This window comes from Vicia villosa, linkage group LG1, assembly GCF_029867415.1.
Source record: "Vicia villosa cultivar HV-30 ecotype Madison, WI linkage group LG1, Vvil1.0, whole genome shotgun sequence".
Lineage (NCBI taxonomy): Eukaryota > Viridiplantae > Streptophyta > Magnoliopsida > Fabales > Fabaceae > Vicia > Vicia villosa.
Genome location: NC_081180.1, coordinates 228109656 through 228122280, shown reverse-complemented (window position 1 = coordinate 228122280; position 12625 = coordinate 228109656). Strand labels below are relative to the sequence as shown.

Sequence of the window (12625 nt, the reverse complement as noted above, 5' to 3'; positions counted from 1 at the left end):
ACGTGATCATAAGGGTTGCTACACCCATTAAACTTTGTTAAGGAGTGAGGCTTGAGACCTTCAGAAATGCTTCTCATATCTCATCTGAGAGTGGATAGGGGGTATAGCACTTCTATCTTGTTTGGGGGGTAACCTCCTGTTGACGATGTTGGATGACGAGGACATTGTCTTCCAGAGTTTGATTTTGGCGACGCAGCTTATCCATATCGGCGTGCATCTCTTCTATAGAGTTTGGATCGCTGCTATATTCAGTATCCTCCTGTGTAGGAGATTGTGCCCTCATAGCAACCATGATTGTAGATGATTAGGACTAGGACTAGATACTTCAGTGACTGTCGAAGTGGTGGTGATAATGGAAGGCGTAGTCCACGTCAGTTTTACCGGACCCCACGGTGGACGTCATCGTACGTGCTAAGAAAAGTACATATGCGTGGCACCCCTATGCATGTAGGGGTGACCAGAGATTTTAGTATTTATGGGTGTTTAGGGCAAGCTCATGGTAGTGAAAAGCCCCTATTTTAAGGTGTTTTTTGTGACATGAGAACAAGCTCACGATGGTGAAAAGCTCTGTATTTAGAGATATTTCATAGTGAATTTAGAATGTCCATTTCAATCCTAAAATTGAGATATTTATGGAGGCCTAATGATATAGATTTATGGATTCCTGAGAAGTAATAATCACTCCACCTTAACTAGAAAATCTATTAATTGTCCACTTAGAGAATTGTTGTCATGACTTCTTCCACACATGGTTATGGACTACGTTCACGTTACAATCCATGTTTCCTCTCAGGATGAGCCACCTACTAAATGAAGATCATACCTAAGAGACATGTTTTGGGGCAAACACCTAATAATGACTAATCTCGTATCGCTCTATTGTGTTGTGGGTCTCTACAAATATATCACTGTACAATATTATATCTATGAATGTAATTTTTAAAATATTGATATTTTGTTGTTTCTTTACTTTTCATTTCTATGTAATTTTCTATAAATATAAATATCATTCCAATATTCTCTAATAAAATAAACTTACTATATCAAAATTTAAGTTCAACTATTTTCTATTTTTAAAATTTCTAATAAAGTCAAATGTCAAAAAAAAAAAAATTAAGAAGTAACCCTCTCAATATTATATTCACATGTTTAAGAACTAATTCCAAGTTACAAAGAAATTGGGAAAGTTATACAATAGATGACAATTACCAAAAACCATCTGAAATGACTTGAAATCTTCACAGAATTATGAATCTGCATTCTCAAACGTGTTAACCAATCATCTCCTAGTTTCTTGAACTCTTCTTACTCTTTATAATCTTCAGCAATGCATCAAGTAGCACAGGTATACAAATGACCTTAGCAACATCCTTTTCTTGTACTTTGGTGCCATTAGAACAAGAACCATTTTCTAGTATCATGTTCCTTTCTTCAAACCTCAATGACTTGGGAAAATACAACCTTCCTCTATCATCTGTTCTAAATCCAAGCAGCTGTGCAAGTGAGACACTCTTGTCTTGGAAGAATGATGCTGTGGACTGGTTATTGCAATGAAACAGAATAAACTGTAAGCAGCTGAAAAAAGTTTCTAGAATAATTTCATAATTTTGATTGAGAGAAAGGAATAAGAAGACGAGACCTCGGTATCGAGATTAGAGGTTGAAAATGAAGAGAAGCTTGTGGATGGTATGTGGGATTGATATGGTGGTTCCACTGAAGAAGAAGCTGCTGCTGGTGGAAGTGACTCCACAACTCTAAGTCTCATATTCATGAAGCTAAGTCCAAGTGGCCATCCAGTAACCATTTCATCATTCTGACATATCAACATAGGATATTGTCATTGTTATCAGCTATAAGTTATCGGACATTCATCAGCTATTGCTATTGCTATCAGCTATAAGTTATCAGTCATTCATCTGCTATAAACTATCAATCATCAATTGTAAACTCTCAATCATCAACTATTAACTATACACTATCAGCTAACAGTCATCGGCTATAAACCGACAACTATGAATCCTCAACTATTAAAAAAGAAAAAAAAAGCTTAGATGCCAAAATTGTCAAATAATGATCATCTAGATAGGGGACCATTGTTATTTTCACCCCATTTTTTTGTTGTACAATAAAAAAGGACATGTTATTAATGATATTATTGGGTTTGATATGTGAGTTTACATTCTTAGAATCAAGTGAGGACAACAAAAACTCTGATGGATTTTAGTGATTTAATATCAAATCATGTGATTACTAATTTAACAACAACTACTAGTACAATTACTATTATTATTATTATTATTATTATTATTATTATTATTATTATTATTATTATTATTATTATTATTATTATTATTATTATGATCCTTACAAATTATACTAATGAGATATTTTCTTTTGTGTCGGTCATTGAAAAAATATTACAAAATCATGTAAATGTAAACTCCCAGAAACAAAGACAAACACACATGTAACATTTCATAAAATCTAGCATGCAATACTAACAACATAGGATCTGTGTCTCACATATTTATACACTATGGTAGTTCAAAAACATTGACATTTATGGATCATAGCATTAAACATACACAAAAATTTCTTGATCTTTCATTGACAAGAGAATAGTGATGGTGAATGAGAAAAGAAAGTGTGAAAAGAAAAGTCAAGGATGGAATTATTACCTCTGCAACCATGGTGTGTGTCTCTCTGGCTTCAAGAGAAAGAGATGGGAAAATGATGATCAAGGAGCGGAAACAAATGTTTTGGAGAAACCGACGGTGAATTTATTTACGTGTCTCCTTGTTTAAACATTTTACATTTAAGATTATGGTCCCACTTCAACTGCAATACTAGTTTTTGTTTTTGTTTTTGCCTCCAATGATTCAAAATTTTGATTATGTAAGTTATGACTAACTCATGTTTAGAAGAGAGTATATGAGTGGGACATTTTGTTACCTATGTTTTAAAAATATCAGACTTGTCATTAAAATGACATGAGTATTGCATCACTGGTTTATTGATCAATACTATGGGTCATTGATCGAACACAATGGTGGATTTAGGAATTTTAGACAGCTAGGCAAAAATTTTATACCATTAATTATTTAAATGTTTTAATTTTCACATCCTACTTTTATTAATTTTGTCCATTTTGTCAAAAAATCGGCTATTAATTGGGGAGAGTACAAAGAAAATAGGGATTGAGCCCGGGCGCGTGCCTAGGCTCGCTGGGCCTTGGAACCGCCCCTGATCAAACATCATGAGTAAACTGAAATAAACGGATGATTTGGTTAAATAAACAAGTTTTTATGCTTATAAAATTATTAAATCGGTCGAATAGGGTGTCTCACTCTTTAATTCATATTAACATTAAATATTTTTTATATATATAAAATTATAATCTTTTTAAAGTTTAGTCTTTATTGGTAACTAGCCTTCATACTTGGACGACAATTATCGATGGAGGAGACACATTAAGTGGAGCAAAGTGAAAAAAAGGTTAAGAATGGAGAAAGATATACAATTGGGGAATGTAACTCGTATAAGGATTGAGTGAGATAATTGAAAATTTTTGTAGGAAATTTAATAAATGTTTAGTTTTATGTTTGGAGCACTCAATTGTTTTTTTTATCAGGGTGGAATAACTAGCATAACGACAAGAAGATGTATTGGTCATAAGGCGTTAGAGAATCATTTGTAATAAATGTGGGTAAAAAATGATTACTAAAATTATTGATTTTGAAAATATACTACTATGTCTATAACCAAGTACTTGGCCTCTAATGAGAAATGCATTTCTACCAAGGACGAATCATTTGGTTATTACCCAAATATAATTCTTGGTGGAAATAAGACTTGGCTAATGAGTCGTCTCTCTGAACTACAAAATCAATTTAGTCAGTTTACTATGTGGATCAGAACTAATTGACTAAATCCAAAAACAAAAAAAAACTAGTATATTGCATAAATAAATATATAAAACTATTTTGTAAAAAAAAAAAACTATACTAAGATTTTGAAAGATGGACCATGGTTTATACATGAGTGTTATTTTAACGTTTGAGAGTGGAAATTAATTTTTTTTTTTTTGGGATTGTTCAATGCATCTTTAGGCTATGTTTGGATAGTTTAAAACTAACGGAACAGAATGGAGTGGGAATGAATATAGTGGAGCGGAATGGAACGGAACGGAATATAAGTTTCATTCCATTGTTTGGATATTTTACGATGGAGCGGAACTAATATCTCATACCACTGTTTGGATATTGGACGGAGCGGAATGCATTATAACTTTTTTATTCCATTTATAACCTTTACTTTAAAAATATTATTAATTAATTATCTATTTAATTTATATACAAATAAGAGAAATCCTCAAATTTTAATTATCAAATATGAATTATTAGAAAACTACATGATTATTACAACATGAAAATATATATATCATCCTAGAAAAATATTAGCTTTACTTTTGAAAAAAAAGTAAAATATATTGTCAAAATTTTAAATATTCATAATGCAACATCAAAATATGAGACATATAAAATAAAAGTCTGATACTGCTATCAATATTTACTTCAGTTCAACATAATCATATTTAATAGAATAAACAATATTACTACATATACATATTTTTGTAAGGAAATTTCTTTACCCACCTCCTATCCTTCTTAAACACCTCTGGCGAATTTATCAAAATACCCCTTGTTTCGGAAATGAATTTCCGAAAACGTACTTTTTATTGAAAAAAAAGGTGTTTTCGGAAATGCACTTCCGAAAATACGAAAAAAAGGTGTTTTCGGAGATGCATTTCCGAAAACACCCCCCTTTTTGAGTTTTCGGAGATACATTTCCGAAACACCCCTTTTTTGAGTTTTCTGAGTTTTCGGAGATGCATTTCCGAAATATTCCAAGACCAAATTGGTCTTGGAATGTTTCGGATATACACATCCGAAAGAATTCAATAATTATTAAAAAATTAAAATCAAGGTGAATCAATACAATTAATAGGTATAAAATCAAGGTGAATCAATAAAATGAAGGTGAATCAATAAAATCAAGGTGAATCAAAATTTCCTAAATAATTTTAAAGTTAAAAATTATTTTACTAACTTATATAAATCAAAAACATTTTAATTTTAATTTCATAAGTAAATTTTGAATTATATAGAGTTAAATATAAAATTTATTCATTAAATAAAATTAAGACAAAATCTTTTTTTAATTTTTTTAAACTAAATAAAAAATTATAACTCATTTTTAATTATGAATCAGAATAGAAATATATAAATATATAATAATAATTATTAATTTTGTAAGTGAAATATATAAATATATAATATATAAATATATAATAATTATTATAAATTAAAACACTATTTTTTTAATTTTTATAATTATTATATAAATATATAAATATATTTATAATTAATATATAATAACTATTATATAAATTTATAAATATAAATATATAATAATTTTTATAAATATATAATAATTATTATATAAATATATAAATTAAAACACTCATTTTTTTAATTTTTTTTGTAAATATATAATAATTATTATAAATATATAAATAAAAAATTATAACTCATTTTATAAGTGAAATTATTTTAATTTTTTTAATTAAAATTATTTTAAATTTTAAAATATGAATCAGAATATAAATATATAATAATTATTATTCATAACTCATAAATTATATCAAAATATATCATTATTATTATTCATTACTCATAAATTATATCAAATTTATGATATATAAATTAATTAATATCCTAAAATTAATTTTTGGGATTTTTAGATTTTTTTTTGTTTTTTCGGAGATGCATCTCCGAATTAATCAAAATTCCAATAAATTGGGATTTTTTCGGAAATGCACTTCCGAAGTTTGGAAAAATTTAGAAATTTTTTTTTTCGGAAATGCATTTCCGAAGCAGGGTAAAATGGGGTTTTCGCTGGGGGTGACCCTCATAGGGAGGTGGGTAAAGAAAAAATCTTTTTGTAAAGGTAACAAAATATTTGGAAACGAGATACAAAACAAAAGAAGACTCTTGTCACAGTACTTTGCATTGCTTCCTTTCAGTATACGAAAATTTTCGAAAATATATCGTACAACAAAGAATCTTAAAATATATAATTCATCTTGTAACGTAAAATAAAATAATGAAAAAAACTATCTTGCAGCACACAATCAAAAAAATATATAAATAAAGATAAAATAAAAATATAAGTAATTTCTGAAAATTAAAAAAATAAAGTGTGATATGAACATGAAAATAAATCAAGATTTTTGATTTAATAGAACACAAATATAAATATATGTAAAAAATAGAAGAAAAATGGCCTACCTTGTTAGGGTAGAAGAAAAATATACTCTTTGCAAGAAGAAGGTCTGTGAGAGAGAAAAATTACCGTAGAAGAAAAGAAGAATATCACGTTAATTAAAATAAGGAAAAGAAACGGTTAAAATGAAAATTTGGAGGATAAAATTGTAATTGTATTAGGAATTGATTCCATTCCATTGGATACACCCCAATTTGGGGGGAATGAAAATTGGGCTAAAATAGTGGTATTGGATGGAATGAGTTCCATCACACTCCATTCCATTCCATTCATTTTTTGTAAATCCAAACAATGGAACAAAACTTCATTCCACTCCATCCCATTTCATTCCATCCCTCTCCATCAATCCAAACAAACCCTTAATGATGCTCACACACTTTGGTAAAAAAATCAATAATATTCTTAAAATTTAGAATCGTCTGGACGCGTTGAAAATATCCACACTTCAACACTTTGTAATTCAGTCATCTTCAATTTGTCAAAAAAGATAATCTGAAAGTATCCTTTTGGACCATTTTTTTAGCAAATTGAAGTAGGTGACTCATTTACAACGTATTGTAGTGTATTTTGGGTGTGTAAGTAAGTATATTTCAAGACTAAATTCAAAAGTATACCTCAAACTATTTTTTGGCAAAATGATTGTGTTTCACCCGACTAGAAAAATGAGAAAGTATGCACATTTGTTTTAGCTCTAGAACACAACTGAACAATATCGTATTATAAGCAGACTTATTTGTTGTTGGAGATTAGCAGAGGACTGCATCATAAATGAGAGACTCAAATAGTGAAATCAAACTAAAAACTGTAAAAATAAGATTGGTTCTGCATCTAGCCTTGAGTTTTAATGATAACAATACATGTTATCTTAAGGAATAATTATATACACTAACGATTTCTTTCTAGTGTGTGGCTTTTGCCTTGTAGGTTCTGACTCTGATAAGAAGGCGCGTGACGTCATCAGGTTCTGAACTCAACACTCTTAAAGAATACTAGTGTTGTGTTACAATAGAAGTCAAGATTCTAGAATGCTACTTATGCAACGGTTCTAAAGAACGTTAGTACAAGAGCTTCTGATTTTGACTTATAAAGGAAGCTTTGGAGGCCCTTTAAAGCTTTACTTATGTGTCCCATGTTCTGAAGATGCTGAAGACGAGGTTCTGCTGAACAAGTTCTGAAGATCTGAAGACATCGCTTTTGAAGACCAAGTGCTTAAGACTTTGAAGACAATGTTCTGTTGAACAGGTTCTGAAGACTCAAAGACTTAGGTTCTGAAGACACAAGTTCTGATCATCTACAACATGCTTCAATCAACACACAATCCGAATCCTATGAAGACTTAGAAGATCAAGGACGGCTTGTGTGTGATGGTTAGCATAAAATACTAACGTAAACTATGACCTTTACTCTTATAGGGAGGCGTAAGGACAATCCAATCTGTACTTGTTATCTATCATTCCCACCATCATTGTTGGGAACTTTACAATTGTTCTTTGCTTTCCTTTTCTACCCTCAAACGAATTTATCCTTCTATATAAAGGAAGCCATTGGAAGAATTTGAAATCAACAAATCAGTTATATAAAACTACACCAAAGCGCTGCACAAACTTTGTTAGAGAAATTCTTTGTATAGTTTTGTATTTTTAGCAAGGAGCTTTTCTTTGTATCTTGCTTATCAACACTTTTGTGTTGTTTTACTTAAACATTGTGTAATTTGCTTATTAGAAGCATCTGTAATACACACTTGTAATCAACGTGGTTGATAAGATTCCTTAGGGGACTAGGTGCTAGTCTGAAGCCTCGAGAAGACTATGGTTGCAGTCATAGTGGTTTCACGATAAGGATTATCTGAACTTGTTGGGGTTGTCAGCAAGGTTGATCATAAGCTTATTATGGTGGTTTCCTTGAGAGACTAGTGTTAGTCATAAGTCTCAAGAAGATAGTGGTTGCGGTCATTGTGGTTGTCTGTAATCAGTTTGGTTATAGTGGATTAAGTCCTTATTGAGAAGGAAAATCACCTTGGTGGGTGGACTGGAGTAACTTAGTTAACAGTGAACCAGGATAAAAATAATTGTGTTCATCTATTTTTATTCACTTATTAACTTTGTATTGTGTGTTGCGAAAAGATTATATTTGGTGCAACCTAATTCAAACTCACATTTCTCGTGTTTCTCACACCTTTAATTGGTATTAGAGCTACGATTATAGTTTTATACACTTAACCGTGTCACATAAAGATCCAGACGAGTCTCAGAAACGCTATGGTTGATCTTACTCTTCCACCTCCTGATCCAGTTTCAAATGAAAACTACAATTTTAAACCTCCCATCTTTGATGGTGAAAGATTTGAATATTGTAAAGATAGACTAGAAGTTTTCTTTCTAGGTCTTGATTTTGATCTCTGGCATATGATAGTAGATGGATACGAACATCCCATAGATGAAAATGGAAAGAAACATGAAGTGAAAGCTATGACTGATCAACAAAAGAAGGATCGTAAGAATCATCATAAAGCAAGAACCATCTTGCTGAATGATATTTATTACATTGATTATGAGAAGATCACAAATAAGGATTAAGATAAATTCATAATTGACTCTCTTAGAATGACTCATGAAGGTAATGATCAAGTCAAGGAAACCAAGGCACTGGCCTTAATTCAGAAGTATGAAGCCTTCAAAATGGAGGAAGACGAAACAGTTGAGACGATGTTCTCAAGGTTTCAAATCTTGGTTGCAAGACTGAGAGTTCTCAATAAAGGATACTCCACATCACATCATGCAGAGAAAATTATTAGAAGCTTGCCATCCAAATGGGGGCCTAAGGTAACTTCACTCAAGCTAGCAAAGGATTTGAATAACACTTCTCTAGATGAACTGGTGAGTTCCTTGAGAAGCCATGAAATTGAGCTTGAACAAGATGAACCTCAGAAGAGATGGAAATTTATTATGCTCAAATGTGTCAGAAAGTCATAAAGGTTTAAAGCTCTTCAAGCTAAAGAGATTGAGGATTCTTAAGAACATTTTGATGAAGCCGGAGATGAATTGTCTCTATTGTCCAAAAGGGTTAACCGTCTCTGGAAGAGAAATCAAGACAACAAATATAGAAGTGCTAGAAGGACTGATGGTCGCTTCGAATCTACTTCTGGTCAATGGAAGTCTAGTGGCAAATAAGTCATTTGTTATGAATGCAACGAGCCAGGACACCTCAAATACGACAGTCGTGAACTTCAAAAGGACAAGTCCAAAAATAAAGCTCTCAAAAAGCAATAAGAAAGGACTGTTGGCAATTTGGAAAGATTCTGATTCCTCATAAGATGGGTTACAAGAAGATCAAGATAATGTGGCGCTAATAGGGATCTCATATGCATATATTTCCTCAGATGGCAAAGTAGGCTCAAAATCAGGTGAAAATGAGGTAATCTCCAAAGAGGTATTCTCTAACCTTTCTCAATTAGAATTATCCACTTCTTTAATTGAGATTCGGGAAAAACATGAGTTACTCAAGATTGAATTCAAGGAACTTAAAAAATCTCACGAATATATATCTTATGAAAACAACAAGCTTAAGGAAGATCTCTTCATTTTAAATGAAGAATTTTTTTCTTAAAGATGAGAACTCTGGCCTCGAAGGCACGAGAGCTCTTCGAGAAGCTTATGAGAATACTGATGATGTCATTAAAAAATATGACAAATGTTTTCATAAGTTCTTAGCTAGAAGCATAGGGAGAAGCACGATGGCTTCTATGATCTATGGTGTAAGCAGAAATGGGACAGATGGTATTTGCTATAACTCATGTGACGAATCCAAATCTAATAAGGAAAAAACCTAATAATGTCCATTTCCACTTTGTTTATGATGAGTGTGTGCCTAAAAATAAAGGAAAATAAAAAGAGAAATATGATTCTAAATCTAAGGAAAAACCTTTGGCTAAACCCTCATGTTTTAAATCCTGTAAATATGATTATTATGCTGTTAAACCCAAAGTTGCTAAAAACTCTAGGAAAGCTAATAAGAAAGGACCCAATAAACTATGGGTACCCAAGAAACAGATAGTATATGTCAGAAGAATGACTCTACACTTTTCAATGGAAAAAGGAAGAACAACGGTTGAGCTCATGGTGAAGCATATTAGAAGGGCTCGCTTTCAAAACTGTGTTATAAAGCAAAAGTTATTGGTTCTACCTCCAAAACATTGGAGCTTATGCGTATTGATTTATTTAGATCAGTAAAGATTATATAAAATCAATTGGAAGAAGTATAGCTAAGTCATTGCTAATGATTGCAGCAGATGGACTTGAGTAAAGGTTCTATAACACAATAATGAGTCACATTCTGTGTCCTCCACCTTCTGTAATTAAGTACAAATTGAGACTAGTCTCATATTTGTCAGGGCTAGAAGTGGTCATGTTGAAAAAGTGATTGTCATACCCCAAAATTTTCCCATCATATTGTTACTGTTAAGCTCATTCAAGTATCAAAGGCTCAAGATTTGACTAAGTGCACACTCTCCTAATTGTTAGAACAAGATTTGTTCTGATCAATTATCTTAGTTTTGATGATAACAATAATATGAATTTTGCTTAAGATAATATGGTACTCTAATCCAATGCAATTTCCCTTTCAGGAAATATATATAAAGAGTACGCATAATTCAGCGCTCAGAAGCTTTGTCTTAAGGGTTCAGCATGCAACATCAGAACATGGTCTGGCAAGACATCAGAAGATGGTCGAAGCAGAATCAGAACATGGGTCTATGGAAGCATCAGAAGAACATGAGATCAGAAGCACTGAAGCTCAGAAGATGGTATCACGCTCAGAAGCACTTCAAGGTCAGAAGATCAGAAGATGCTATGCACCAAGCTGTTTGACTCTGATGATATTCAAACGTTGTATTCACAAACATCAGATCAGAAGGAAGTACAAGTGGCAAGCTACGCTGACTGACAAAAGGAACGTTAAAAGCTATTAAAGGCTACGTCAGTAGACACAGCGTGAACAAGGCTCGAGGTAGTTGACAAAAGCGTATAACATTAAATGCGATGCTGTACGGAACACGCAAAGCATTAAATGCATTCAACGGTCATCTTCTCCAACGCCTATAAATATGAAGTTCTGATGAGAAGCAAGGTTAACGATTCTGCACCAAAACAACTTATATCAAACTTGCTGAAACGCTGTTCAAATCAAAACTCAGAATCTTCATCTTCATTAAAGCTCACTACATTGCTGTTGTAATATTTTAGTGAGATTAAGCTTAAACGTTAAGAGAAATATCACAGTTGTGATTATCGCTTTTAAGAAGCATTTGTAAACTCTTAGAATTGATTACATTAAGTTGTAAGGAACTAGAGTGATCGTGTTGATCAGAATACTCTAGGAAGTCTTAGGAGTGAACTAAGCAGATTGTAACTAGAGTGATCGTGTTGATCAGTAGACTCTAGAAAAGTCTTAGAGGGTATCTAAGCAGTTGTTCCTGGAGTGATCAGTGTGTGATCAGAAGACTCTGGAAGACTTAGTTGCTGACTAAGTGGAAAACCATTGTAATCCGTGCGATTAGTGGATTAAATCCTCAGTTGAGGTAAATCATCTCTGCGGGGGTGGACTGGAGTAGTTTAGTTAACAACGAACCAGGATAAAAATAACTGTGCAATTTATTTTTATCTGTCAAGTTTTTAAAGCTACACTTATTCAAACCCCCCCTTTCTAAGTGTTTTTCTATCCTTCAATTGGTATCAGAGCGCCGGTTCTAAGGTGCAAGCACTTAACCGTGTTTAGAAAAGATTCAGGAAGAGAAAAACGCTTCAGTAAAAGATGGTTGATGAAAGTGAAAAGACTACACCTACACCTGCATCTACATCTGGCTCTGCTGAGCAATACAACGGTAACAATGGTTATACTAGACCGCCGGTATTTGATGGTGAAAACTTTGAATACTGGAAAGATAAACTGGAAAGTTACTTTCTGGGTCTAGATGGTGATCTATGGGATCTTCTGATGGATGGTTACAAACATCCTGTAAATGCCAGTGGCGTAAAGCTGTCAAGGCAAGAAATGAATGATGATCAGAAGAAGCTTTTCAGGAATCATCATAAATGCAGAACTGTTTTGCTGAATGCTATCTCTCATGCTGAGTATGAGAAGATATCTAACAGGGAAACGGCCTATGACATATATGAGTCCTTGAAAATGACTCATGAAGGAAATTGTTATACCCCAAAATTTGCCCACTTCTTTTTTCAGGAAAGTTTCAATATGAAAATTAAGAGTCTCATATAAACAT

The 12625-nt window shown here is 32.3% G+C and overlaps 1 protein-coding gene across 2 annotated transcripts; it reads right to left on the bottom strand.

Annotated features, from left to right (window-relative positions):
- Nucleotides 1-1131: 1131 nt before the first annotated feature.
- LOC131623355 (uncharacterized protein At3g17950-like) lies at nucleotides 1132-2801 on the bottom strand. 2 transcript variants are annotated; one of them, XM_058894379.1, is made up of 3 exons: nucleotides 2679-2801; nucleotides 1640-1813; nucleotides 1132-1538 (listed from the first exon to the last, which is right to left on the bottom strand). In XM_058894379.1, exons 1-3 carry the CDS (start codon nucleotides 2688-2690, stop codon nucleotides 1287-1289), a joined length of 438 nt encoding a protein of 145 aa, XP_058750362.1. In that variant the 5' UTR covers nucleotides 2691-2801; the 3' UTR covers nucleotides 1132-1286. The 2 variants fall into 2 exon arrangements, with proteins under 2 accessions (XP_058750362.1, XP_058750354.1); XM_058894371.1 differs by lacking the exon at nucleotides 2679-2801 and having other exon boundaries at nucleotides 1640-2002.
- Nucleotides 2802-12625: the final 9824 nt, after the last annotated feature.

Bases quoted from the DNA above. Each gene is read 5' to 3' on its own strand.
- LOC131623355 (XM_058894371.1), bottom strand. From the start codon at position 1,828: ATGTTGATATGTCAGAATGATGAAATGGTTACTGGATGGCCACTTGGA. The intron at 1,539-1,639 runs GTCTCGTCTTCT...TGCAATAACCAG, and splicing joins CCTCTAATCTCGATACCGAG to TCCACAGCATCATTCTTCCA.